This window comes from Cydia pomonella, chromosome 4 (assembly GCF_033807575.1).
Source record: "Cydia pomonella isolate Wapato2018A chromosome 4, ilCydPomo1, whole genome shotgun sequence".
Lineage (NCBI taxonomy): Eukaryota > Metazoa > Arthropoda > Insecta > Lepidoptera > Tortricidae > Cydia > Cydia pomonella.
The window spans coordinates 26554879-26580462 of NC_084706.1; the positions used below are offsets into that span (position 1 = coordinate 26554879).

The 25584-nt window shown below is 36.1% G+C and overlaps 2 protein-coding genes across 3 annotated transcripts; one reads left to right on the plus strand and one right to left on the minus strand.

The window, feature by feature from the left end:
• The first annotated feature begins 848 nt into the window (after nt 1-848).
• On the plus strand, nt 849-20524 carry LOC133517362 (esterase B1-like). Of its 2 annotated transcripts, none has more exons than XM_061850659.1 (4): nt 849-1502; nt 2175-2317; nt 2884-4145; nt 20373-20524. In XM_061850659.1, exons 1-4 carry the CDS (start codon nt 1136-1138, stop codon nt 20452-20454), a joined length of 1854 nt encoding a protein of 617 aa, XP_061706643.1. In that variant the 5' UTR covers nt 849-1135; the 3' UTR covers nt 20455-20524. The 2 variants fall into 2 exon arrangements, with proteins under 2 accessions (XP_061706643.1, XP_061706642.1); XM_061850658.1 differs by lacking the exon at nt 20373-20524 and adding an exon at nt 9530-9771 and having other exon boundaries at nt 853-1502.
• LOC133517363 (acetylcholinesterase-like) lies at nt 17237-24190 on the minus strand. Its single transcript, XM_061850660.1, has 5 exons — nt 24051-24190; nt 20824-20924; nt 19994-20136; nt 18278-19530; nt 17237-17639 (listed from the first exon to the last, which is right to left on the minus strand). The coding sequence occupies exons 2-5, from the start codon at nt 20906-20908 to the stop codon at nt 17432-17434; spliced, it is 1689 nt and encodes a 562-aa protein (XP_061706644.1). The 5' UTR covers nt 20909-20924; nt 24051-24190; the 3' UTR covers nt 17237-17431.
• Nucleotides 24191-25584: the final 1394 nt, after the last annotated feature.

Here is a 25584-nt window from a genome sequence, read left to right on the forward strand (position 1 = left end):
TCCTTCTCCGGAACTATATCTATACCAATTTTTAACTAAATCGGTTCAGCGTTTTAATCGTAAAGAACACACACAGACAGACATTTAGAGAGAGACAAACACACTTCCGCATAATATTAATAATAGTATGGATGCTTAGTATACCATTGACATATATCTAAGGACGGGCCTTACGGGCACTAAGAATGGTGCTAGTTCCACTGAACTTTGCTTTTCAACACACGGTCCAAAAACTACACCAGAATCCCGTGTTGCAGCAATAAGTTCATATGGCTCTAGTTTATTCAAAAATGTTAAAGCTTCATGAGTTACACCACTGCGAATTCGCGAGTTCGCAGTGGTCTAACTCACGAATTCGCGTCAATCTTGCAGTCTAACGCAACTACTTGCGACCAACGCGCGTGATGCGAACTCATCAACCAATCACGCTGTGGCTTTATACTATAAGATTGCCTCAAATTCGTATGCGTGACACCGCTGTACTGGCCCCATTCTTATTGCCCGTGAGGCCCGTCCTTAGATATTATGTCAATGTAGTGTAGTTTTCTAACAGTAAATTGATTCTGGAGTTTATACAGCTCAAAAGTTAGGAATCGGTACTGTTTTAAGAAAATAATTTTAAGAAGGCATGCAAAGGCGAACTTATCTCTAAAAGAGATCTCTTCCAGCTAACCTTTGAGAAAATGCGAAAGAATTAAACACTAACAGGTGAAATATAAATCAATATGAATAGTAGCAATATGAGAATGTTGGATACACATAAATCTATATACACCTAAATATAAAATATACATTATAATTTATAAATACATATATGCATACCCATACATACACTTAAGATAATGTATATAAATAAAAAATACTCAGTTCTAACATCAGGAATCTAATAACCACAAATTTATCAACTTCTACTTGAGTGAGGCAATAGATTGCGATTTCCTTACGTCCACTGGTAGATCGTTCCACAGCTTATCGTAGGCAGTGAAAGATCTAGAGTACACACGCGACTTTTTCGGCGGAATTGCTAAATTCAGATTTGCACTGGATCACAGACGGTGACTGCTAACAGGAGCCAGAAAACTAAATCTTTCTGATAGAGACGTAGGGGATGCAGGATTAAATAACCCGTTGAAAAATGTCGTTTAGTAGGTATATACGATGTCAGTGTGTAATCGCACTCAGCACTCACAATGAATACACGTGGTTTTATTTTAATCGCCTGCCGTGTTTTACGTCATTCATGCATTTGCGCTTAAGATACTCAAGTGCTTGCTATAAAGTCCTCGTCACGACTGACAATAAAAACCGTCCAAGAGCATTTCAGGCTATGCTCAGTCTAGGTACCACACTACGGTACCGTAGTGGCCAGTCCATCATAGGCAGACTTATAAGGAACAGCATGAACATTGCAAAGAATATGTTCCCTGAGATTCACGTTATTGGTCCGGCATTTTTGTATTATCTACTAATTGCACAGCAATTATCCCAGGCTTCAGTACCAGGTATTTTATTGTCCAACTACGTGTAACAGCAGTAACAGATATCGGAAAATCCGTTCAATTGCTTGCCTTATTCTCGCGCGAGGAATTATAAATTCAGACTAATTTTCCAGTGGGTGTTCTGGCTGTAGGTACGAGTATAATTATCAAATCGATAAACGGTTGAGAAATGTGAAATGTAGAGTACAGCTGGACTGGAGCATAAACCATAGCATTTTTGCTCAAGCTGAAACGAGTACGCTATACGGTTCAATCAAACTTGACTTCCATCAAATAGCGTGTCCGTCCTGTGACCAAAGCTCGGAAACCGGTTTACTTTCCAAACCGTTATCATGTACTTGGAGCAAAACCTATTAATTTCGGTTTCGCTCGAAAAATCGTTATTTTTAAACCGGTTTTAATGAGAACAGTTCTTGTCAAATTAACCGGTTTAGAGAAATAAAACCCGGTTTATGCCTATGTCGGTGTCTATGTTTACGTAGCACACCACCAGGCCGGCCGGCCGTTTCGTCGCTCGTTGACGCGGCAAAACCGTTTTTTTAGGTTACAATAAAGTTCTTAAAACGTTCGCGTTCTTATAAAAGTTCGGATGAAAACCGAAATAAACCGGTATTTACCGATATTTTATAAACCGGTTCCGAGCCTTGACTGTGACTAATCTTTGTAATTTTACAGAAATTACAAAGGGCCCTGAGTTGCCCAGACCCATAGTGCACACTCCAGTAGGCAGTTACCGAGGTCTGCAGGCACAGGATGGAGATTACTCTTTATTTTTAGGCATCCCGTATGCAAGAGTTGATCCGGACAACGTTTTTGGTGTGAGTACTGAAATTGCTCAGTTATAAATATTTAGACTCGTTTCGGTGCATTTTCGACTCCGGTATTATCATTTTAAGCATTTTTTTTTCGAAATTTGAAGCTTGGTCAGAAATAAAAGACTTTAGATAATTTTATTTTTTATTATATTTTTTCCTCCTGTTACAAACCTACTTTCATATTTTTTTAATATATACTATAAAACCATCTGCATCTGCATTTTTAATTACAAGCTTTTTTTAACTTACCCTATTAGAATGTATGTATGTTTGTGTTGGTCAAATCTTGGAAGCTTTTGTCCTATTTCCCGGTTTCCGATGGAGCTAAAAATTTTGCATATATATGTAAGTCGGATGATAATGGTGGAGACAGAAGGTGGTCATGGGGATGGTAAATCAACGCATTATTCAAATGCATGTGAATCAATATAAAGCTATCGTGATTTTGCGTACCATACCTACATTGTTTTTTCCTAGTTATGTTGTCAATGTATAACAATTCCATCCAAGTATATAATAACTAGTTAATATAAAGAACGATTTCTAAAATGACATGTTTAAAATTTCAGCCTCCGATTCCACATAAATTTGAAGGGATATTCGAAGCCGTCGACGATACTTCAAGGTGTCCACAAATTGAAGAATTTAACCACACAATCACAGGGTCATTGGACTGTCTTCACGTCAACATTCACGTACCAAACAGCGCTGGTATTGATAATCCCTTGCCTGTGATGGTTCACATATATGGGGGCATATTCGAATTTGGATTTGCAGGCAGATACGTCTACGGACCACGCTTCTTGGTCAGACATGACGTTATTTTCATTACTTTCAACTATCGCGTTGGTCCTTACGGGTTTATGTGTCTAAACACATCTAAAGTACCAGGGAATCAGGGTTTGAAAGATCAAATACAAGCACTACGCTGGATTAAAAAATATATACGATATTTTGGCGGAGATGAGTCTAAAATCACTATAGGGGGAAACAGTTCAGGTGGAGAGTCGGTGGATTTACATCAGTACTTTTTACAGGAACCACTTTATAATAGAGTCATTATGCAAAGTGGTGTTGGGATATCTCGTCCACTTAGCATAGATCCAGATCCATATGCTCCTATAAAATTAGCAAAGCAATTGAATTATACAACTAATGATATTAGCAAAGCTTTAACATTTCTGAATAAACTAGAGCCACATGAACTTATTGCTGCGACACGGGATTCCGGTGTAGTTTTTGGACCGTGTGTTGAAAAGCAATTCAAGAATACTGATAACTATATAACGAAATATCCAGCTGATATGAACACAATTACTCGTAGAGATGTCGACGGTTTAATTGGTATTAATAACGACGAAGCCTATGCGATAATAACAATAATAGAAAAAGATGAATTTGAAAGTACGGACTACGTGTCTAGAATGTTGGAAACTTATTATGATTTCAAAAATGATATTAAGCTTTCAGATGAAATAAAAAAGATTGTCCGTTTGTTTTATTATGGTGATGATCTCCAATGTGCAGATAATAAGAGACCGGAAATGAATGTATATGCCGATTTTGTTTTTCACAGTCCGATATTCAGAACTGTTAGAAAATATTTGGAAAGTGGGGTAAACAACACTTACTTCTATATGTTTTCATTTGCTGGTGAAAGGAATTATCACAAGGATCTAATGAAAATACCAAATACAGAAGGTGGTGCCGCTCACGCAGATGAGCTGGGATATTTATTTGATATTTCTTACATGAAAGACCGGGTACGTGATGAAGATATGCTTATTGTAGACAGGATGACTGAGCTTTGGACTAATTTTGTAAAATATGGGTAAGTATTTTGCTTTAAAAAATTTATAATTAAAATTATAACACTTCGTTATTAAGTTTTGTTGGCTTTGTACATAAGATGGAAAACTTATTGTTTACAGCTCTGACGTCCTTTAAAATTCTGAACAACTTTGAAAATAATACCTATAGTATTTCGATTATGTCAAATTGGCACAGAATTGCTTTTCCGTGTCCATAATGGTGTTCTGCCTTTTCGCCGAAGTTATATTGCTCTAATATCATCTGCCAACTATATTTTCGCTAATGATTTACTTTGGGAACTAACATTCGGCAAATTTTCATGATATGATAACGTATCACTTGATAAAATTATTGTTAAGTAGATTAATTTTATCATCAAATATTTGAAATATTGTACATTCATTTCGTCTAATCATTAACTAGCTGCATATTAAATTTACTAATATAATAACGTCCAGTTATTTGTCAGAGTCAACTGAGTTGCGACGAAGACAGTGCGCGTCGTAACCAAGCGAGCAATATGCGAGCGTGCCGCGGTATCAGCTGGCAAGATTCGAAACCAGTTTTTAAAATACCGGTTCATTTCGATTTTCGTCCGAACTTTTATAAGAACGCGAACGTTTTAAGAACTTGATTGTACCCTAAAAAAACCTGTTTACAACCGACGCAACAGCCTGGTAGTGAGTCACGTAAACATAGACATCGACATACGAAGAAACCGGTTTTTAATGTTCTAAACCGGTTAATTTGACAAGAATTATTCGCATAAAAACCGGTTTAAAATAATGTATCTATGTAAAACGTTCGGTTTTTCGAGGGAAACCTAAATTAAAATGTTTTGCGGTTTTGGAAATTTAACCGATTTCCGAGCCTTGTCAGCCGGCTCTATGAACTTCAACCTAGTTTTTTGCATCATATGTTTTTGTGTTTATTGACATGTAATTTATAAAATTATACAATAAATGATTATGATTATGATAATAAATAAAATAAAAATACAAATTGTATTTATTCGTTAGCATACATGATTTTTACAATCAGAAATCAGAAATCAGAAATATTTATTGTGCAAACTGTGTAGGTACAAGAATATGACTTAGGTACATTTTTTGATGAGTATCAACAGTTTTACCCTTCTCGGGTATACAATTATTTTTAACTTAAACTAGGTTTTAATATTTTATCTTAAACTATATTTTAATATACATTTAGGTTTACATAGTTATAAAATTCTTTTAAATTATAGAAAACTTTGTCTATTAAAAAGTTTTTTAAGCATCTTTTAAAAGTATTTCCTTCGAGGCTTTTTATTTCGTTTGGCAGATGGTTGAAGACATTAATAGCAGATATGAACGTACTTTTTTTATATATTGAGGTGCTAGTTCTCGGAAGTACCATATTGTACTTATATTGTGATCTGATATTTTCTTTGCATGAACGCTTTGTGAAATATTCAGGGTGTTTTTTTACAAATAGGCTTAATTCTAATATATAAATACCGGTAAGGATCAAAAAGCGCTTCTCTCTAAACACTTCACGTAGCGATTCATCCATGTACATTCTAAAAACAGTTTTTAAGCATCTTTTCTGCAATATAAATGTTTTATCAACATCAACAGAATTTCCCCAAAAAATTACTCCGTACGTCAGTAATGGGTAGACTGTTCCATAATATGCACTGATAACAATTTTTTCGGAGCAAGTTTCTGACAATATCGATAAAGCATAGCATCTACTAGAATTTTTTTTGTTTAGCTCATTTATATGTGCCTTCCAATTTAAATGTGTATCTATTTCAACGCCGAGAAAACTAACATGGCTTACGTCATCTACTGACGTATTTGCATTTGACGCTACAATAGATTCAGGCACAGTTTTATAATTTCTAAATTGTATAAGTTTAGTTTTATCTAGGTTGACATGGAGGTTAAGACTGTTTAGCCATTTTAAAATGTTTGTTAGTACACTGTTTATATGTTCTTGCATGTTTTCATATGTATTTTCATTTGAGAACAAAAGAGTAACGTCATCTGCATATAAAGTACACGGTACGTCAACTATATTTGGAAGTTCATTTAGGTATATTAAAAATAGGAGTGGGCCGAGAATACTACCTTGGGGAACTCCAAGCTGAACTTTCTCAAATGATGACTGTACCCGTGCAACTGTTTTTGTCTGAGCATTGTAACTAACAATTTCTACAGCTTGCTCCCTATTGTACAAATAAGTGTAAAATAGTTGAAGAGCATTTCCTCTTATTCCAATATTTTCAAGCTGTTTTAGAATAATGTCAAAGTTTACGCAGTCAAAAGCTTTTGACATATCGATCAAGAGGGAGGCACAAAGGTTTTTGTTGTTTACACTCTCCCAAACAAGCTTTAACGTTTCAAATATAGCTGTTGTAGTAGATTTCCCCTTTTGAAATCCAAATTGGCATGAGTTCAGGATTTTATTTTGATTAAGAAATTTAGTTAATCTAATGTGTATTACCTTTTCAAAAATTTTAGAAAAAGTAGGTAATAAAGCTATGGGTCTGTAGTTGCTCAAGTTGGTTTTGTTTCCTTTTTTATAAAGTGGTTTTATTATTGCTTTCTTAAGGTCATCGGGGAATATTCCAGTTTCAAGCGTTAAATTTATAATGTGCATAAGAGGGTCTGAAATATAGTCCACACATGATTTAACTACTTGAATTGGTATATTATCGTGACCCGAGGATTTTTTATTTTTTAAGGAGGCCACAATCTTTTTAATTTCACTAGTATCAACCGGAGTCAAAAAAATACTATTTGGGATACAATTTAATTTATATTTATATTCTTTGGGGTCAAACGTATTTAATATATTTTGGAATGTGTAATGTTTATTAAATTCTTGTGCTATGTCTTGAGGGTTTTCAAATGTTGTTCCATCTTTGTCTATTTTCGTTAAAGTTATTGGTATTGTATTCGTGGAACAGGTATTTAATTTTATTAAGCCCCATGTAGCTTTTTGCTTATTCGTACTATTTGAAATGTATCTATCGTTTGATATAATCTTAGATTTTCTAATGGCATTTTTAATATTTTACAGTATTTTTTATACTTCATCAGAGTGAGCCTATTATTTTTTGTTTTTTGATTGGTAACGTGTAACTTTCGTTTGATTTTACTGGATTTTAAAATACCTTTCGATTTCCAGTTTGGTCTTTTCATATATGTGACTTTGGTTTTTTCTAGTGGGATGCAGAGATTAAAGACCAGTGAAAAAATGTCGGCAAATGATTCATAGGCTGTGTTAGGATCTGATTCCCTATAAACGTCCGCGAAGTGAATTTGAGCAATATACTTTTTGAAGATGTCAAGATGATAATCAATCCTTCGTCTTTCAACAAACCAGTACTTTTGATTATAGCTATAATTTGTTGGTAATTCAATGAGTTGACCAGTATGATCTGACATTCCTAAATTCATTACTTTAGATGTATATTTATGGGAGTTTGTCAGTAGATTATCAATGCATGTTTCTGAAGTAGGAGTTATTCTTGTAGGCTCATCTATTGTATGTCTAAGGTTTAATTTGGCTAGTGTATTTAGAAATGTGTTTGTGGCTTTATCTGCATTTAAAATGTTTACATTGAAATCACCAGCTATAATAATTTTGCGATTTAAATATCGAGATCTAAGTGTTAGTTTGCTTACAAGAGTTTCAAACTGAGAGATAAATAAGTCAAAGTCACCATCAGGCGATCTGTATACGCATACAACTATATGGTCTATTTCGGAAATACTAATTCCGCAAGCCTCAAAGTGTAATTCGATTGACATTTCTGATATCCAGTCTATGCTTTGACAATTCAACGACTTTTTTGTATAAATACAAACACCACCACGAGATTTATGTGTTCGACAGAAATATGTGACCAATTTATAGTCATCAATTTGTAAAATTGAAGTTTCATTTTTTTTAAGAAACGTTTCAGAGAAGCATAATATATCTATGTTTGAGGCTGATGTTAATATTTCTATTTGATTTATCTTAGATTTCAGGCTTTGGACATTTTGATGAAATATACTAAGGTAATTTGTCTCACTTTTAGGTAAAAAAGCTTTGCTAGTTTGGGTTTTCTTCCCGGTTTCGAAAAAAATAATAAGGAATCGTTCCTTTTTTCGGTAATGGCTCCTGCAAATTTGATGTTGTGCATATATTTACAGAGTTCTGTACAATTGATTCAGCTGCCTCCGAAGGTACAGCAGAACATTTGAGATCAGCAGCAGCAACATCATTTACAAAGCTATAATATGCTTCCTTATAATCCATTTGATCAAGAATTGCATTTATTTTTTTACAAATTTCTTTCATGTACATATATTTATTTTTCAGTTTACTTGTTTTATTACATAAAATTTCAACAAATCTAAAGTTATTGATTTGTATGCAGCTTTGGCGAAGCAGATAATTCAAGACATTTACATCTATGTCCTTACTAATTCTAATCCCTAAAATAAAAACAGTACAATTTTCTAATGATTTTAGGACACTATTTAAGGCAGTAACAATCTTCATGGGGTTAGTGTCGTGTTCTCCAAGCGATAAAACAACTTTATCACCCTTTACAAAGGTATAGTCTTTAACAGAGTCCATAATGATGTCTGACGTGGCGCCTGGCGAAATGAATGATTTCACGTTGTATTTCGTGGAGTCGTTGTCATATCGCATTCGGAGGAGCATAGAGGAAACAGGGTAACAATAACAGGGTAGATGTCTCTTTTTAAGTATTCAGAGATACTTGTGATAAGAGACACCGCTCTTCCGCAGTAAAGTATCTTAACTAACAAAGGCGATACAGATTAACTTAAAAAACAGAAAATACTATATTACTACATGATGAGTTGAGTAGAAAATAGAAAAGAAAATTAATAAATTTACAGGGTAAAGATGCCAGGTTTCCAGTTCACTTAAGAGGGGAGTAGGGGGGGGGTGTGTATGTGTGTGAGTGTGCGCGTGTGCGTGAGCGTGTGTGAGTGTGCATGTGCATGTGTGTGTGTGTGTGTCTGTGAGTACGCGCGCGTGTCCGTGTGTATGGGAGAGTATCTGAAATGTCTATAGGTAAATAATATTATCTATGATAGCAAATAGTGTATATAATAAAAAGCAACAGGATTTATCATATTACACAGAGTTGATATGTGAATTAACTTTTGATTTTTGAAAGTCATTCTGCTACACAAAAAGTAGCGTTATAAAAAGTATAAAAAGTGTCGTAGTTGTTCAAACATTTAGTTCCTGTTAGGTTGGAAAATCTTACTAATTATTGTTTTGAGTTAGCCTTCGATCATTCTGCGAAATTAACTAATACGTATAATTGGTTACGAAATGACATTTGTCAAAATAATTGAACCTTCCATAATGTACTAATTATTTCAGAAATCCAACACCGAAACCATCAAAGTTGATTCCTCTCCAATGGCCACGTGTATCCCGGGACAAACTGCCATATTTGGAGATAAACACTGAACTACGCCTAGGTTCCAGACCGATGCACGAGCGGATGAGCTTTCTAGACCTTCTGCACAAGCATATTGGACGTTATCAAAGGGTGATAAGCAAGGACTGAACAACGAAATATGGAATGAGCAATAAGAAAATATATAAACACAAAACACTTTTTAATTTGGTTTTATTTGAAAGTGATGGGAGAATAGGACTGGTTTATGAAATTAAACACACTTAAGCATCATATCAGTCAAAAAACGTTTACTGCTGGACGTATGCCAGAGATGGGCATTTCGTAATTGATTCCTGATTCCATGATTACTGGAAATCACTTTTGGAATCTGATTACCGATTCCCAGATTACTTTGTAATCTGATTACCGATTCCCAGATTACTTTGTAATCTGACTACCGGATTACTAACTCATCATCATCATGAACTTAAGAGTTATTATCTTGTCGGTGGAGTATCTTCCGGCTTTTCCTATCTTGCGCCAACTCTTTGACTTTTTGATACGACACGACCCCTACTTCTTTCGCTTGGTCTAAGTAACTGCGTCTGGGTTTTCCTCTACCTCGCTTGCGTGCTATCCGCCCCTCCAGGATAGTATTAAGGAAGTGATCGTGCCGTATTAGATGTCCAATAATTTTTCCGCGTCTGTTTTCTATAGTGTGTAGAATAGCTCTTCTTTCACTCACTCTTCGTAGCACCTCTTCATTCTTTATCTTGTCTCTCCAACTAATGCCTTCCATTCGTCTCCAGCACCTCATTTCAAATGCTTCCATTCTCTTCCTGTCTCTTAGGGTCATTGTCCACGTTTCACTTCCATAGATGGCTATACATATAGGGATTACTAACTACAATTCCATTTGATGAATCAGATTCCTGATTGGTAAGTTTAATTTCCTGATTCTCTGTTCGGTAAGTCATCATTGGCAACACGCACTGGTTGGAAACCTTCTTTTTAAGATACTGCGGTATTTGGACGAGAAGATATCGATCAACTTCATCATCATCATCAAATTCTTAGTTATGTTAGCCGTGATGGTTTTCAATGAATTTGAACATTTGATACAATTTTAAACGTTAACTAGATCAAATTTATTTTAAAATTCGGCCAAGCGCGAGTCGGACTCGCCCATGAAAGGTTCCGTGTCATTACGCAAAAAACGGCAAAATCACGTTTGTTGTTCGGGCCCCTCTTAAAAAAAAAAATTTTAGTCAGTTTTTATTTTTAATATTTGTTGTTACAGCGGCAACAGAAATACATCATCTGTGAAAATTTCAACTGTCTAGCTATCACAGTTAATGAGATACCGCCTGGTGGCAGACAGACAGACAGACAGAACGGAACCATAAAATATATTAACAGACATAGATATCCCAACAAAAATATTTTCATGTAAAATGTTCCCAAGACAAAACCATAAGGCTCGCACTGTCCAACGTTATCAGATATCTTGTAGAGCCAAGCTTCTAACTCTACAAGCCTTAACAAACTCTACACCTTATTCAAAATAAAATATGTGGCTTGGCCGTTTCGTTACTACAAGAAATATTGTATAAGTATAATAAAAAATAATTAATAGTGAGTAATTTTTTTACCTTACGCCCATGTGACGGTAGCAAATAGCCATATATTTTGATTAAGGTGTAGAGTTTGTGTGTTGTAGGCCTTGTAGAGTTACTAGTTATCTCGCTCTGTGTGGTAGGGCACAGCACAGCGGATGTCATTCCAGATCTAGAGCAGAGCCGAACTGGGGAAGTACCTCCACCTTACAGAAAATCGCAGCCAAATAACACTAGACCCTACTCATAGTGTTGTGTTCCTGCCGGTGAGTAAGGTTGCCAGAGCTCAACGAGGGTGGGAGGGGGTTAGGGTCGGCAACGCGCATGTAACTCCTCTGGAGTTGCAGGCGTACATAGGCTACGGATACTGCTTACCATCAGGCCGGCCGTATGCCTGTTTGCCACCGACGTAGTATAAAAAAAAAATACAAGCTTGGCTCTTCAAGAGATCTGATAACTTTAGGACAGTGCGAGCCATACGAAACCATATGGCTTGGCAACATTTCACAAGAAAATGTTTTGGTGGGATTTCACTTATTTTTTTAGTTGCTTATGGCAAGCTTCTATCCCCTAATTTAAGGGGTTGGGGTGGTGTATTACTATTAATAATACTGAAATACGTATCTGGGGGCATCTTTTATACAATCTGCTTCTTTACTGATTCTTCATATAAACTTCAACCCCTTTTCCCCTCTAAAGTTATTTTCGTCCCCCTTTTCAGCCTTACGGGGTGTTTTTGGATTGAAAACTACATGTTATATCCTTCCCCATAACAAAACTTATCCACATACCAAATTTCGACTAAATCGGTCCAGCGATTATTTATTTTCCATACAAAATTTCACCCCCATTTTCATCCCTTTAGGGCATAATAATCTTAAATTTTTGATTTTTTTTTGTTGTTTGTGTATTAATAATATCCTACATACCAAATTTCAGCTTCCTAGGACTTCAGGAAGTACCCTAAAGGTTTTGATGATCATCAGTGAGTGAGTGAGTCAGTGACGATTTTTTATATGAATAAAATCTAAAGTATATGAGCTATGCGGTTGAATTTTTTTATGCCCAATAAGTCGACTATTGATATTATATCCCGAGAATTTTGTTTATCTGGTATTATCCAAACCCAAATTATGAGGGTTCAATAAAACGACGAAGAGCTTCGAGAAAAGGTAGGTAGTGCGCTTGCGCTTCACTTTGCCCGTGCCCCCTTTACCGTGCCCCCAGATGTTACTTGAATATTCATGTCAAATTGTATGCTGTTTCAGATTATAGTTTTAAAATGACTTAACAATTGTATAGTGGCGGCATAGTTCGTGTCACTCTCAAGCTGGTTTTATTGTATTTGGTTCGTTTTCCATAGCTTAACAGCAGATTCTTTTTATTTTATTTTACACTGTTTGTACTTGAGGCGACCAACCGGCCGTCGACCGATCGGGCGCCCCAGGTACCGCTGGTGTGATGTCGTGGAGGCGGACCTGCATCGGCTGAATGCTGATTCATGGCAGGAAACCGCGCTGGATCGGGACAGGTGGCGTTCTCTCGTTTCGGAGGCCAAGATTCTTTTTGGATCGCTGAGCCAAAGCAGTTAGTTAGTTACACTGTTTTTAAAAACAAAAGAGCGCCGATACCATAACCGATCGCGGTTAACAAAAGAAAATAACAAAATTTAACGCAAACAAGATTATATTCACATTGCTTGACAAATAGTTGTCCAGGCTCACTATAGTATTTTTCAAACTTGACACATGGCAAAAATCAATTATAGGGCTGTGACAATGCAAATTAGAAACGATTTTTTAAATCTACAAGTTTCATATCAATCGATTCTATTGGTTATGATTTATATTTTTAGATAGAAAAACACGGTGTATATCTATACGGTGTATAAGATACCCTTTACATCTCTAAGGATATTTTGATGATCGTTTTTAGGGTTCCGTAGCCAAATGGCAAAAAACGGAACCCTTATAGATTCGTCATGTCCGTCTGTCTGTCCGATTCTGTCACAGCCACTTTTTTCCGAAACTATAAGAGCTGTATTGTTCAAACTTAGTAAGTGGATGTATTCTATGAACCGCATTAAGATTTTCACACAAAAAAAAAAAAAAAAAAAAAAACAATAAATTTTGGGGGTTCCCCATACTTAGAACTGAAACTCAAAAAATCTTTTTTCATCAAACCCATACGTGTGGGGTATCTATGGATAGGTCTTCAAAAATTATATTGAGGTTTCTAATATCATTTTTTTCTAAAATGAATAGTTTGCGCGAGAGACACTTCCAAAGTGGTAAAATGTGTGTCCCCCCCCCCCCCCGTAACTTCTAAAATAACAGAATGAAAAAACTAAAAAAAATTTGTGGTATACATTGCCATGTAAACTTCCACGGAAAATTGGTTTGAACGAGATCTAGTAAGTAGTTTTTTTTAATACGTCATGAAATTTATATAAAAAATTTTTTTCAACCTACCCATACATGTGGGGTATCTATGGATAGGTCTTCAAAAATAATATTAAGGTTTCTAATATCATTTTTTTCTAAACTGAATAGTTTGCGCGAGAGACCTTCCAAAGTGAAAAAAAGTGTGTGTTACAGGGGGGGGCCCTGTAACTTCTAAAATAACAAAATGAAAAATAAAAATAAAATATATGATATACATTACGATGCAAACTTTCACCGAAAATTGGTTTGAACGAGATCTAGTGAGTAGTTTTTTTTAATACGTCATAAAATAAAGTAATTTTTTTTTCCGTCAAACCCATACGTGTGGGATATCTATGGATAGGTCTTCAAAAATGATATTTAGGTTCCTAATATAATTTTTTTTCTAAAGTGAATAGTTTGCGCGAGAGACACTACCAAAGTGGTAAAATGTGTGTCCAAAGTGGTAAAATGTTGAACGAGATCTAGTAAGTAGTTTTTTTTAATACGTCATAAAGGAACCCTTCATGGGCGAGTCCGACTCGCACTTGGCCGCTTTTTTATATTATATTTTATCTCTGACAGAGACTTTTACATCTATAGAAAGTATTTGTTGTTTGTATTTTTTTTATCATACTTTCTGTGTAATTCGAGACACTGTATACATCTCGAATAAAGTATCTAATATTTCATTGATTCCATATTTGTAATTGTATTTTGTTTTTTTTTTTTTGTTAATTGATTGTAAAAAATTGACATGTAAAAGTACCCCTGTGACCTATTTGCTGAATAAATGTTTGTTTGTTTACTTGCTGATACTTTTTGTTAGCAAAAAAGGGTCGTGACGGAAAATCGAGAAGGAAAACTACTACACTTTTCTCGTCAAGTCCGTACCGTGCGATAAGGAAATTGAAATGAAATGATTATGGGTAACAAATAAATTACAATAACAATATATATAGGCTGGACTTTCCTAGCAGATGAATGTATACATCTGTGTTAGAAACCGCTCTTCTGTTTCAGGTTTACCATTAGCTGTTTCTGAAATAAACTAGGTATATTTGCAAATTGTATTTCATAGTACCTATATAATGACTCAAATTACATGCGTAAATTCAATCATTCAGAGCGTGCGTGAGAGCGTGAGCGTGCGTGAGAGCGTGTGCGTGTGCGTGTGTGTGTGTGTGTGTGTGTGTGTGTGTGTGTGTGTGTGTGTGTGTGTGTGTGTGTGTGTGTGTGTGTGTGTGTGTGTGTGTGTGTGTGTGTGTGTGTGTGTGAGTGTGAGTGAGAGATTGTTGACTTCGTGTCAAAAAGTGTAATCGTGTAGGAGACGACGAACACAAAGCTTTGGGAATATAACAGAGAACCGGAGGTTCACGGCACATTTACCCTGTCAATAACAACGCCAATATTGTTTCTGATTCGTCCGATACTTCTTTTATTAACAAAACAAGAGCTTTAGTGACGGTGTATATATACGATGAAATTTAATCGGTGATCAGGACTTGAAAAATAATAGTTTTCTCCATTATGAATGTTCACCTAAAGGGGTCCACTGATTAACAGTCCACCGGACGGTATGGGTCTGTCAGGTGTTCGAAACTGTCCAATTTTTGTTCTAACTGTCAGGCCGATACCGTTGGCAGTGTTAATCAGTGGGCCCCTTTATTGTAGCAAAAATAGAACGAGAAGTTCTTCCTTATGGACAAAATCAAATTAAAAAAAATCTAATAAATTTTGTCCGGTTTTAGCGGGCGGGAAGTTATTACTGTATCTATTGTTTATTACCTTGTAAAAATATTTACCCACTAAGAAAAGTCAATGCAAACAGTCAATTATTATTATAACCGCGTCTACATGGGTCATTTCAAGTCATTTCAAGCTATAGGATAGAGTGAGAGAAGAAGATAAACTAAATTACATGTCTCGCTCTCATAAGACAGTTGAGTATGATTGTGTGAATAAAATCTGAGACTGCATAACTTATATTTTTAAGGATATCAGGCGTGCATCTACAACTTATATTGCACAATTAAATTTAATGAACAACATGATTTCTGGTTTTGACGACCAGTTTGGCCTAGTGGATAGTGACCCTGCCTACGAAGCCGATGGTTCCGGGTTCAAATCCTGGTAAGGGCATTTATTCGTGTGATGAGACTGATGAGCATGGATATTTGTTCCTGAGTCATGGGTGTTTTCTATGTATTTAAGTATTTATAAATATTTATATATTATATATATCGTTACCTAAGTACCCTCAACACAAGCCTTATTGAGCTTACTGTGGGACTTAGTCAATTTGTGTAATAGTTCTATAATATTTATTTATTATTTATTAATGAACGAATATTGAATGGTACTGAATGACAGTATGAGTTGTGTCAAGGGCTTACAATCCGGATGCGAAATGTATGAAATTATCCGGATCCGCGGATCTTCCCATACATTACGAATCCGTCGTGCAAACCCTAGTAGTGTTTTTTTTAATAATTAAAGAGTGCAATTGTTTTCGATGTGAAGGTTCGATTCGAGACAATACAATTATGGACATTAATAACATTATTTACATTGTGATTCTCGTGAAATTTGATGAGCAGCTTCGATAAGTAATACACCCCTAGTGTAAATAAATTCGATTTCGAAACGTGACGTACGCGTTTGCGTTTAGTCTCATTTTGTATTGGATTTAGAAAGAGCGCGCCAAGCGGGACGTTTTGGAAGCTCAAAATCCTATACAAAATGAGACTTAACGCAAACGCGGTCGTCACGTTATGATGTCGATCAAATTTACACTAGGGGTACTGATCATTAGATTTTGTCGATTCGGTTTTTATATTATTTCTGAATGGTGAAGCCATTGAGGTTCGCGAGGTATAGAACTTGTAGTTCACAGAGACAGTAATGAAACCTTTTTTGGGTTGAAACACAAAGTGTTTAATTCAGTTCAGTCAGTAATCTGTAAACTGAAAATATATTTTGTAATAAAACCTTTATTAAATCAAGCAACAAACAAAAACAAATTAATAACAGAATTTGAATAAAATGTAACCTAACATGTAGTCACACGAAGCAACGCGCCTCCATACAATTAAAATTAGGCTCTTATTTTAAACGACATTCTAAAATAACATGAGACATAGACATTCAAGTAACATATGTCTGATATCTTTGATGACTCTTAAAACTACCTACGAAACTATATAACAAATAAAAAGAAGTGGGATCTAGCCTAATATGATTATAATAAGAATACTCAGGTCTAACCCCTGCGGAAGGATTCACATAAGGCTGGCTGCGTTTTAGATCTTTACGCTGATCAGTTGGTCGCGAAACGAGCCTGTCTTAATTATGGTCTTCGGTGATCTACATGTTTTTATTTTTTCGAGAGCTGCCTAAGAAATTTGTGGCAAAGTAGTTGCTACTGCAAAATATGCGTCGTTTAAGCTATCATTTTACTAAAAGCAACTACCGAATAATGTGATTCGCTTTGAGCACCTTTTGACAGTGGTAAAATCATCATAAATTTGATGGAATTAAAAGACGAAGATCAATATTTTATATTATAGGAAAAATCTTTAATTACGTAACTTCTTGATTCCAAAATTGGGGAAGAAACAGAATATATTGAAATAAAACTATAATCAACAGTTTTGAATGATTCACGTTTAGTTTTATTTACGCATATTGTTCACAGGTTACCCAGGTTAGGTGAACAAGATGCATGTAACTGAATTGAAATATCGGGAGGACAAAAGCAATATAAAAGGTAATCCCGGTCCATATCCCGGTCGATTTAAGTCTAGTGAAACTATGATTATACGTTTTTCTTACACATGAATTACACGTTCCCCGTTTCATTGTTCATTCTATATCGACCAGCGATAGAGTCTAATTCTCTGTACAAAAGGTCTAGAAAACTCATCCGCCGATGCATAGGACTTGATCCTAGGCTTAGTTCAGTGTTTATCTCCAAATATGGAAGTTGGTCCTGGGTTACCCGTGGCCAATGAAGAGGGATCAACTTTGATAGTTTTGGTGTTGGATTTCTAGAACAAAGCAAAAACGAATTCAAAGAAGACAGTTTTAGAAAAAAATAGTAAAAATAAAAGCAACAGGCGGTATTTTCTCTAAAAAGCAGTTTCCAGGCAGCTTTTGAAATACTTGTCAAGTTTGTTCTGATAATTTTGAATAATCCGAAATTTATTCATATTTCTTTTTTAAAGTTCATTTTCGGAGACATTCGCAAGTGATTCGGTCTTACCCAAATGCACCTTAATAATAATAAAATAATAATAATTCAGCCTATATACGTCCCACTGCTGGGCACAGGCCTCCTCTCATGTGCGAGAGGGCTCGGGCTATAGTCCCCACGCTAGCCCAATGCGGATTGGGGACTTCACATACACCTTTGAATTTCTTCGCAGATGTATGCAGGTTTCCTCACGATGTTTTCCTTCACCGAAAAGCTAGTGGTAAATATCAAATGATATTTCGTACATAAGTTCCGAAAAACTCATTGGTACGAGTCAGGATTTGAACCCGCGACCTCCAGATTGAAAGTCGGACGTCATATCCACTCGGCCACCACCGCTTCCGCCTTACATAAAAATGCACCTTACATTAAATATTAGAGTGCGAGGACTTTTCCAAGTTGTATTTAAGATAATGAATCAAAAATACGCACCCATACTTAACAAAATTTGTCCAAAGTTCCGTCATCCTGTCAACAATTAGCATGTCTTCATCACGCAACCGCTCCTTCATGTATGAAATGTCATATAAATATCCCAGCTCATCTGCGTGAGCAGCGCCTCCTTCTGTGTATGATATATTATCTATATCTTTCGCAAAACACCTTTCACCAGAATATGAAAACATATAGAAATACATATTGTCTAACCCACTGTCCAAATATTTTCTAATAGTCCTTAATATCGGACTGTAATAAGTAAAATCAGCATATACATTCATATTAGGTCTCCTATTATCTGCATGTTGAACGTCATCACCGTAATAAAAATTCCTAATTATGTTTTTCATTTCATCTAGCTTACTTTCATTTTCGAATTCAAAATCTTTATCTAAAACAAAAGACACGAAGTCAAAAATTTCATATTCTTGTTTTTCCATCGTAATAACGCCAACGTAGCCTTCATCGTTATTAAAACCAATTAAAACATCGACACCTCTCACACTGTTTATATTATCTGGATGTTTGGTTACATAGTTATCAGCATCCTGAAATTGCTTTTCAACACATGGTTCAACAACTACACCAGAATCTCTGTTTGCAGCTATAAGTTCATGTGGCTCTACTCTGTTTAGAAACGATAAAGCATCATACATGTCATTCGTTGTATAGTTCAATTGCTTTGCCAACTTTAAAGGAGCATCTAGATCAGAATCTTTGAATACTTTTTCAGTTAATATAACACCACTTTGCAAAATCACTTTATTAAATAATGGTTCTTGTAAAAAGTGCACATGGAAATCCACAGATATTGAGCCTGCACTATTTCCCGCTATCGTGATCTTAGAGTCGTCTCCACCAAAATATCGTATATTTTCTTTAATCCAGCGTAGTGCTTGTACTTGGTCTTTGAAACCTTGATTCCCTGGTACTTTAGAAGTGTTTAAACACATAAAACCGTAAGGGCCAAGTCGATAATTGAAAGTAATGAAAATGACGTCATGTCTGACTAAAAAGCGTGGTCCGTAAAGGTATCTGCCTGCAAATCCGAATTGGAATTTTCCTCCAAATATTTGGATCATCACAGGTAAGGGATTATCCATACTGGCACTGTTTGGTACGTAAATGTTGACATGAAGGCAGTCCAGTGTCCCAGTAATTGTGTGGTTAAATTCTTCAATTTGAGGGCACCTTGCCGTATCGTCGACTGCATCAAATATCCCTTCAAATCTGTGCGGAATAGGAGGCTGAAATTTTAACGTCCTTGTATTACTTAATTGGTCGTAAAATGATATAGGTGAAGTACAAACTTAGTAGTAGTGTATAAATGTATTGTCTAAATGATTAAATGGTTGCTATTACAGAATAACAAATTATTCTCTATGGGGATAAAATCGGATTGTTAGTTAGTACTCGTGTACAAAAAGGGCTCAGGGGAGTGGGGGGGAGGTAAGGAGAACGAGGGATAGCTTTAAAATTTCTTCGTGGCTGAAGTCACTTCCAGAGGCTTTTATATAAAAAAGAAAATTAGTAAAAAATAATTAATGTACACCATTATATTTAATTTTAATATACACAAAGAAAGGAAAAATATTATGTTTCAACATAGGAAAATATAAATATATAAATTGTCGTAAAGAAACTTGCAACAAATACTGGACCGACCAGAGATTTCCTGTATTTCATAAATTGAGAAAATTCAGTACTCACACCAAAAACGTTGTCCGGATCAACTCTTGCATACGGGATACCTAGAAACATGGAGTAATCCCCATCATGGGCCCGAAGACCCCGAAAACAGCCTACTGGAGTATGCACTATGGGTCTGGACGACTCAAGATCCAGAACAGTTTCTGCAAAAATATATATGTTCTAGTTACAGAGTGGACACAGTAGGTTTACCTAGGATCTTCGCAAAAATAGCTTTTTTTTGTATATTATACTTTCTGGAAATTCGGCGTCTTTTCTGTGGATATTTTCTAAGACTCATCGTGCCGTTCAGAAGTAAAGGGTTTTAATATGCTTGTTAAGAAAATATGACATTAATATTACATTTTGTAACTAAATTCGCAATGTGATCCTATTCCAGCAAGCGTTCCCTGTGTCCTGAAGGTCCAGAAGCCTGCCCCAGACATCACAGCCATAGCTGTAGTCAACAGAGAATTCAATAACCTCAAGCTGGCCGTCTTTAGCGGGAAACATGTTGTCTTACTCTTCTACCCATTGGACTTGTAAGGATTGTGTTTTAATAAATAAAAAGTACGCTTTAAAATTATATTATTTTATGCCACAGAAAAGTTTTATAACCTCATGTCACACTAAAAGAGTTTTACGCAAATGTGTGCGCCACAAGTTTTATACGCATTAAGAATTGTAATGAATTTGTGAAGTTATCAAACCTCGCAGCATCCTTCATCCCTCTATACACCAAAAATTTGAATGTCCATCATCGCGTTACCGATCGAACTGAGATTTGACAAATTTTCAGTCAATCTGAGGAACATTCTAGAACTGTACGGTCAGAAAAGGAAATAGTTTACCAGATACTGCAGACTGGGCTGACTGCTGAGCAATACTTAGTAGAAAGTATAAAATGATTTGACTGGCCTGGTCCTTAGAGAACATTGTGACCTTCTCACTTCTGAAAAAAAAAGTTTAGATAGACTAGGTACTTCTGATAAATTAAGCTATCATAAAACCGGTTTCAAAATATCGGCGAGCGAACCGAAATTAAAAGGTTTTGCGCCAAGTACATGACAATGGGTTGGAAATTTAACCCGTTTTCTAACCACGGTATCAAGTTCATACATTTGATATCAAGATTGAAACTTGAAACTAATTTTACGGCTTAACTCGGGTATTTTTAGTCTTTCGCGCGACATGTTTCGGAGAGCCTAGGTCTCCATTTTCAAGCAATAACAATGCATGAGTAGTGATCACGATTGCTGCGCGCCGCGTACTATCGCTCGCCGCGCAGCTTGCTGGGAGCACTATGAGGTAATCGGTTGGGGGTGGTCTTGCGCTGTTGTTGTAGGCGGGCACGGTGGAGGGTTTGGGTCACCCAACACTTGCCATGACGAACAGAAGGAACTCAATATGGCCACTGCACTGTCACAACATGTACTGGAATTCTGTACATGTCGTGCGAGTAATTAAAAATGCGAGAGTTAAAGCGTAGAAACATTTTAATGTTAGTACAGGGTGGGCGAATAAGTGAATCAATCTTATTAATATTAAGTGTAAAAATTATTAAATAATTTTCATAAATATATTATTCAGGATTGGCAGATGTTTACGAAAGATAATTTCTGCCACATGTCTACCTCTAGCAGCAAGCAATTTTTTATCAAATGTTTGTGTTGTTTAAAACACGTTGTTTGCTCGATTTATTTCGAAAAATAGTGACAATGATTTACACCCAAATTCCCCAAATTTTGTTGCTTCTGACTTATTTCTGTGGAGTTGTCTAAAATAACGTGTCTCTGCTAATATGCTGATGAATTTTAAACAGATAAAGCTATCCGACACAAATTTGCTAAGATAACACAACTTTACTGAGGTAAATGTGCGAAAATATGCTGATAAGGGCTTACATTTGCCTGCTGTTAGAAGTGGACATATTTCAGACATTATGTTTCGCATGCATTTGCCAACCATGAATAGTATATTTTTAAAACAATACTTAATAATCCTTAAATTTTGTATTGTTAAAATTCAAAAACAAAATGTATACTTCTTATTTGCCCACCCTGTATTTATAATTCACGACAGTTTCGACTCGAAGATACGACTATTAGGCAATAAGGTAAGTTCAAGCCAGGCAATGAACCGCCGTCCCACCTCCAACGGACTAATGTAAAAGCGGGCGGAGCGGCGGAAAGCGCCGAAATTTTGAAACGTAATAAATATAAGAGCCTCGGTAGAGAGTACCATTTTGCACCATTTGGCGTCGAAACTCTAGTTCCATGGGGTCCCGGCGCGCACAAGTTTTTTGCAGAAATCGTGAAGCGTCTGGTTGACGTAACTGGTGACCGAAGAGCTGGCGGCGTCCTCGCACAACGTATCAGTATTGCGATACAACGAGGAAATTTTATTTATTTAATCGTATGGCATAACATAATACAGAAGCATATAATAACCAATTTTTTTTTTTTTTAAATGTCAACACAAAGACCAGTCAGCCATTTGACGGCTTCGTCGCACAGGGATATCAGGTCTTCTGGAGGACCGGCAGTATAGCGCAATATGGGGCAGTCTTCAATTATGTGCTGGATAGTCTGGGTTTCAGCACCGCAAGCGCAAGCAGGAGAGTCCACCCACCCACAGCGGTGTTTATATTGAGCGCAACGTCCGTGGCCGGTACGAAGCCTGTTGAGTTTGCACCAGTATCGCCTCGGAAGGTCCGATCCTTTTATTTTGGAGCCAGGTGTAATTCCGGAGCCTAGTTTTTCCGCCATTAAGGAGTACCACGTCTTGGACCATTCATGTTGCAAGTCGAATTGGCCATCCACTAGTTCCTTAGCGATGTTGTACGGGGGAATGCCGCCAGCATCCTAAGGACAATGCCTCAAGGGTCTATTTCAGATTAAAGCTAGTTATAGTAATTCTCTGCATATACCCATTATGTATATCCATTATGTATATTTTTATTGTAAATAGATGAGATAAGTAAGTAGGTATGCAACTAAAATATTTTAACATACTTTTCTTATTTTTACTTAGTATTGTCGTACATTTAAACTAAAGCTACTAACTAAAATACATACATACATATATATACATGTATATGGCATACGTTTCATTTTCGGACTTCGCAAATACGACCATGTTTCTTTTTATCGCCGTCAGCTAAATTGGCTCTCCATCCGTCGTCGTAGGTCCCTTAGAATCCTGAGTATTTTATTCTCCATTTTGTTCGAGCCTTCCTCCCCTGGTTATCTTAAACGTAAATTCACTCCCTCTCTTTATTCGACAAGCCCCAAGCAAACCCGTTTTCAAACGACTACTTCGCAAGCATCTTCTGTCAGAAGAACTTAAATAAGGTTCACCATCATGTATATGTACATAATTATATGTATTAGTCTATCTTTTATACATTATATAAGTAGTAGTATTTAACTATTTATATATTTGTAATATTATTTGACTTCACGTTTAATTTTTTCCTTATTATTTGTTATTATTTTTTCCTGCACCAACATACACAAATGTCTCTGTTTGACCCAATGGTTGACTGGTAGAGAATGCCTTTTGGCATTAAGTTCGCCATTTGTACATTTTTCTTTATGTGTTTAATAAAGTTTAAATAAATAAAATAAATAAATAAAATGTTATTTTTCTATCAAAAGGAGATAAGTAAAACCGATAAACTTACCAATAAAAAACATACTTATAATTGATAGCAAATTACACTATAATTAAAGAGTTCCAAATATATACGTAAGGTGTATTCGGGTAATTCCGAACGGAAAAAATACTTATAGTCTGTCAAGCCATTTCGGTCAGTAGAAAACGGCAGAAAATTTTAAAAATGTAGGCGTGAAAGGTTATCGTTTCATACAAAAATTTTAAATTCACGCCTTTTCCTACTGACAAAAACTGAAAAAACTTTCGTTTGCCCGGCTATGCACCGGAATATGAGTGATTTTTAAATAATTTTCAATATTACCCAATATTTTAATTACCCAAATAAACCGTACTAAAATATTTTAACTATGATATTATGTTTCTTTGTATTTTATAAAATATAATATTAAAAAAATGTTACCTATTTATTTTCGGCCATAAGAAATACGAATTTAAAATCAGCACGTGATCATATTATATTGATTTATAATTTAACTCTAAAATGATAAACAGCTTACTTCGACGAGTACTTAAATTTAAATAAAGATATATCGGTATTTAAAAAAGGTGACATTTAATTTTTAATGATACCTGAGAATAACAGTTAGTCAAGGTTAATTTAATACTCAATGAAAAGAATCATTACAAACATTTGTCACCGTTAGGTACGCTGCGCTTAATTTGTTTCGAGACAAAATTAGCATAACATTCGATACCATACTTATTTAATTTCATAGTTGATTGTTATCTATTGAAAACTAAAATAATATTGTGATCGTGTGTTGTGCATGTACACTGTACAATGCACTCATTGTCTTTTTACACACACTATGTATGGATCCGGGTATGTCCTTAAACTACGTCCAAAAGAGAGGTATGGGCAATGTGAATGTCATCTCGCCTTGTGTGGTAGGGCACAGCACAGCGGATGTCATTCCAGATCTAGAGCAGAGCCCAACTGGGGAAGTACCTCCACCTTACAGAAAACCGCAGCCAAATAACACTAGACCCTACTCATAGTGTTGTGTTCCTGCCGGTGAGTAAGGTTGCCAGAGCTCAACGAGGGGGGGTGGGGTTAGGGTCGGCAACCGCGCATGTAACTTCTCTGGAGTTGCAGGTGTACATAGGCTACGGAGACTGCTTACCATCAGGCAGGCCGTATGCTTGTTTGCCACCGACGTAGTATAAACTATAAAAAGTTGAAGATACTGCAAAATCTCCTTCAAAACTATTATCTATTAAAATGTTACATACATACATACATATAATCACGCCTATTTCCCGGAGGGGTAGACAGAGACCACGGATTTCATACATTCCTCATACACGCTCGTCGATTTAGGGAGCTCTTGACCTGTACCCCTAGTGTAAATTTGATCGACATCATAACGTGACGAACGCGTTTGCGTTAAGTCTCATTTTGTATAGGATTTTGAGTTTCCAAAACGTCCCGCTTGGCGCGCTCTTTCTAAATCCAATACAAAGTGAGACTAAACGCAAACGCGTACGTCACGTTTCGAAATCGAATTTATTTACACTAGGGGTGCTGATGGCCTTTCTTAGAATTATGTATTTTAAAACATAGAGCCCGAATCAAACTGAATAATCTGTTACGGTTTTGATCTTATTCTGATATGAGCTTGAAGATTACTGACGCTGATTGGTGCATGCGAAATTAATTGAAAGTCGTCCATGAGATAGACGCCATTCATGAACACGATCATCGAGGTCGTGTCTAAACAGTTCAAAGCGGACGAAAAGGTGCCTATGCCTATCAAGCTCGCCGCGTTGCCACGCTGAATCACTTTAAATAGCGTCTGCATCAAGCAAGACCATGGATCAGAGTCATGATCTCTCTCTCTCTCAAGCGCCGCCGCCCCAATTCAGCCGCTGCTCCTGCCGCCCGGCCAATGAGCGAGGTGGTGACACGTGGCATAAGTTAGAAATGACCTCCT